General features: G+C 54.6%; 1 protein-coding gene across 1 annotated transcript; it reads left to right on the top strand.

The window, feature by feature from the left end:
• Window positions 1–656: 656 nt before the first annotated feature.
• On the top strand, window positions 657–3,034 carry OTUD1 (OTU deubiquitinase 1). The gene has a single exon (XM_038755980.1). It carries the CDS (start codon window positions 679–681, stop codon window positions 1,663–1,665), a length of 987 nt encoding a protein of 328 aa, XP_038611908.1. The 5' UTR covers window positions 657–678; the 3' UTR covers window positions 1,666–3,034.
• Window positions 3,035–4,347: the final 1,313 nt, after the last annotated feature.

The following is a 4,347-nucleotide window of genomic DNA, read 5'->3' as shown; positions in this document are numbered from 1 at the left end:
TGGTTAGTATGTTTGGTTTTGTTCTCCGTCTCCCCCTTCTAGACTGTGAGCCCGCTGTTGGGTAGGGACTGTCTCTATGTGTTGCCCTGTATATATGTATACCTGTACAGATGTGCACATTTATTACTCTATTTATTTTGCTTGTCCATATCTATCCTATTCATTTTATTTTGTCGGTACGTTTGGTTCTGTTCTCCGTCCCCCCCTCTTAGACTGCGAGCCCGCTGTTGGGTAGGGACTGTCTCTATGTGTTGCCCTGTATATATGTATACCTGTACAGATGTGCACATTTATTACTCTATTTATTTTGCTTGTCCATATCTATCCTATTCATTTTATTTTGTCGGTACGTTTGGTTCTGTTCTCCGTCCCCCCCCTCTTAGACTGCGAGCCCACTGTTGGGTGGGGACTGTCTCTGGGTGTTGCCAGCTTGGGCTTCAACTGAGCGTCGTAAGCGCTCAGTAAGTACGATGGATGATGATGACGATGACGGGGCTCGCGGCGCAGTGCCAGCGGGGCCCGCGTGACCCGGCCTCGCGCGCGGCGGGGTAAACAAGCCCCCGAGGCCCCGCCCCCGGCCGGGTGAGGCCGGTTTCTATTCCGGCGGCGGAGGCTCATGGTGCGGGGCCGCCCTCCCTCCCGTCGCGGCGCCCATAAAGGTCAGCCGGCGGGCCGGCCATGCAGCTGTACGGCCCGCTGTGCCCGCCCTACCCCGCGGGAGGTCCCGGATCCACCACCACCGCCAAGGCCTCATCGCCGCCGCCGAGCCCCTCCGGGCGCGGTGACCGCCCGCCCCCTCAGCCCAACGCCGCCGCCGAGGCCGCCATGCCCGCCTTCGCCTCCTGCTTCGAAGCCGGGCCCGGGGGCTCCTGCCGCCCCACTCCTCCGCCGCCTCCTCCTCCTCCTCCTCCGCCTCACTACAAGTCTACAGCGCACATGACCGTGCAGGGCCTGCCCATCCGCCGCGGGCCCCCGGCCTGGCTGCTGGAGGAGCTGCTGCTCCGGCCGGACCGGCCCGAGCCCCGGAGCCCCCCTCCGCCGCCGCCCCCTCCGCCCGTCCGGCCCGACGGGCGTGACGAGAAGCTGTCCCGGCAGCACCTGGCCGAGGTGGACAGGCAGGACCGGTACCTGCGGCAGCGGGGCAGGTTCCGCTTCCACATCATCCCCGACGGCAACTGCCTGTACCGCGCCGTCAGCCGGGCGGTGCACGGGGACCAGAGCCGCCACCGGGACCTCCGGGAGCGGACCGTCCACTACGTGGCCGACCACCTGGACCAGTTCGGGCCCCTCATCGAGGGCGACGTGGGCGAGTTCCTCGTCGCCGCCGCCCAGGACGGGGCCTGGGCCGGCTACCCGGAGCTGCTGGCCATGGGGCGCATGCTGGGCGTCACCGTCCGCCTGACCACGGGCGGCCGGCCGGAGAGCCCCACGGTGGCCACCATGAGCCACTTCCTGGGCCCGGAGGACGCCCGCAGGCCCGCCATCTGGCTCAGCTGGCTCAGCAACGGCCACTACGATGCCGTCTTCGACCGCTGCCACCCCAACCCCGAGTACGACAGCTGGTGCCGGCGGGCCCAGCTGCAGAGGAGACGGGACGAGGAGCTGGCCAAGGCCATGGCCGTCTCCCTCTCCAAAATGTACATTGAGCAGAACACCTGCTCGTGAGGGCCTCGCCTCGCCACCCCGGGGCCACCGACAGTGGAGGTGGGCTTTGTTTTTTGGTAGTCGTCGTCGTTGGACACTGACACTGACCTCTCGTCGGGGTGGTGGCACTTTGAAGCTTCCAGGTAGACTGACTGTAAAACACCTGCTCTTGAGGGCCTCGCCTCGCCACCCGGGGCCACCAAGAGTGGAGGTGGGCTTTATTTTTTGGTAGTCGTCGTCGTTGGACACTGACACTAACCTCTCGTCGGGGTGGTGGCACTTTGAAGCTTCCCGGTAGATTGACTGTAAAACACCTGCTCTCGAGGGCCTCGCTTTGCCACCCAGGGCCACCAAGAGTGGAGGTGGGCTTTGTTTTTTGGTAGTCGTCGTCGTTGGACATTGACACTAACCTCTCGTCGGGGTGGTGGCACTTTGAAGCTTCCCGGTAGATTGACTGTAAAACATCTGCTCTTGAGGGCCTGGCCTCGCCACCCAGGGCCACCAAGAGTGGAGATTGGGTTTATTTTTTGGTCGTCGTCGTCGTTGGACATTGACACTGACCTCTCGTCGGGGTGGTGGCACTTTGAAGCTTCCCGGTAGATTGTAAAACACCTGCTCGTGAGGGCCTCGCCTCGCCACCCAGGGCCACCAAGAGTGGAGGTGGGCTTTATTTTTTGGTAGTCGTCGTTGTTGGACATTGACACTAACCTCTCATCGGGGTGGTGGCACTTTGAAGCTTCCCGGTAGATTGACTGTAAAACACCTGCTCGTGAGGGCCTCGCATCACCACCCAGGGCCAAGAGTGGAGATCGGTTTATTTTTGGTACTCATCGTTGTTGGACATTGACACTAACCTCTCATCAGGGTAGTGGCACTTCGAAGCTTCCTGGTAGATTGACTGTAAAACACCTCCTCGTGAGGGCCTCGCCTCACCACCCAGGGCCAAGAGTGGAGATCGGGTTTATTTTTGGTAGTCGTCGTTGTTGGACATTGACACTAACCTCTCATCGGGGTGGTGGCACTTTGAAGCTTCCCAGTAGATTGACTGTAAAACACCTGCTCGTGAGGGCCTCGCGTCACCACCCAGGGCCAAGAGTGGAGATCGGGTTTATTTTTGGTAGTCGTCGTTGTTGTTGGACATTGACACTAACCTCTCATCGAGGTGATGGCACTTCGAAGCTTCCCGGTAGATTGACTGTAGCGGTGTGGCCTTAATCGTTTCGTTCAAATGCTTCTCGCACCCGGAGGTTGCCCTACACCCAAAGGAGTTGCCTGGGGGTCCCAAGCGCCGGCTGGCCCCGCTGCGGTGGAGAAGGTTGTCGTAATAATAATAACGATGGTATTCAGCGCTTACTCTGTGCCGAGCACCGTTATAAGCGCTGGGGTAGATACAAGGTCATCACGTTGTCCCACGTGGGGCTCACAGTCTTCATCCCCGTTTTCCAGATGAGGTGACCGAGGCACAGAGAAGTTAAGTGACCGGCCCAAAGTCACAGAAGAGATAAGTGGCAGAGCCGGGATTCGAACCCACGACCCCTGACTCCCAAGCCCGTGCTCTTTCTACTAAGCCACGCTGCTTAGGAGCTTGGCACCCCGTTTCTTAGCCAGACGATTTCTCATCGTGGGTGTTCTTCCGCTCGTTTTCTATAAAAAAAAAAAAATGTATTTTTGCACAGTATTTTTTTGTTTTTAAACTGGCGTACTGTACCTCCATCTCCGACGCGTCTCGTTCGGCAAGTGGCTTTCGGACGTTAAGCCAGAAAAATGCTTTGTAAGGAGCGTTATCTTGTACTGTCTGTGATGTTAACTCTATTTTTTTTATCCTCTTCGTAATTAGGTAATGATTTTAGTACGAATATGGTATTTGTTTTAAGCACTTACTACGTGCCAAGCACCGTTCTAAGCTCTGAATGTTACCGGATGATCAAAGTAGTCCATTATCAGAAAAAAGGGAAGAGACTTGTTAGTCAAAAGCCTTCCTTTTCTAGAAGAGCGCTGCATTAAAAAAAAAAAAATCTCCCTGTATTCATGGGGGAAGTTTTGCCCCTAGAACAGAACAAGTGTGTTACGATTTGGCCGGATCCCTGATGTTCATAATGAGGAGCCTGCTGTTTTGATACTCTTTTACTTTAAAGTGGCCTCTGGTGCTCACGCTTTTAAAAATTTCTTTTTATTGATACCTTTAAATAGAAACTGTATAACAACACAGTCTCCTGCTGTAGAGGGCACAACTTTATAACGAGCTGATCACCTGCTTTCACAACAGCCTTGGGTTAACCTTGGGATTGGAAAAAAATAAGAGTGCCTCCGATTTACTCGGGTGGTTATTATTGTAGCAGGAGGATGGTATTTTTTAAACGTCAGTCCCTCTGAAATTCTCCCGAGGTTAGAATGGGATTTGCCATGTTTTATGTAAAATGTATCTGGACAGAGCTTGCTTGGTTTGCTGGGTGAAACATTTTATGTTTCCAATCTGAAGGTTACTTTTTCCAATTCTACAAGCGTCTTGTCATATTTATTAAATAATCCAGTTTGTACTTTTTTACTTGTAATATTTTCGTGGGTTTTTGGCATTTATACAGTATTTGTATAATAAGACAACTCTCAATTACTGGAATGAATAAAATGCATCATTTTATTTGGCTTTTACCTTGTCTCTCTGAGTAGCAAGGCCAGTAATAGTTTTTTCTTTTTTTTCTGCTG

The sequence above is a fragment of the Tachyglossus aculeatus genome, chromosome 13 (genome assembly GCF_015852505.1).
Source record: "Tachyglossus aculeatus isolate mTacAcu1 chromosome 13, mTacAcu1.pri, whole genome shotgun sequence".
In the NCBI taxonomy this organism is placed as follows: Eukaryota; Metazoa; Chordata; class Mammalia; order Monotremata; family Tachyglossidae; genus Tachyglossus; species Tachyglossus aculeatus.
Note: the sequence above shows the minus strand (reverse complement) of the source record. Positions and strands in the feature narration are given on the sequence as shown.

What these genes read in the sequence shown, in the direction of transcription:
- OTUD1 (XM_038755980.1), top strand. Translation starts at nt 679, where the DNA reads ATGCAGCTGTACGGCCCGCTGTGCCCGCCCTACCCCGCGGGAGGTCCC.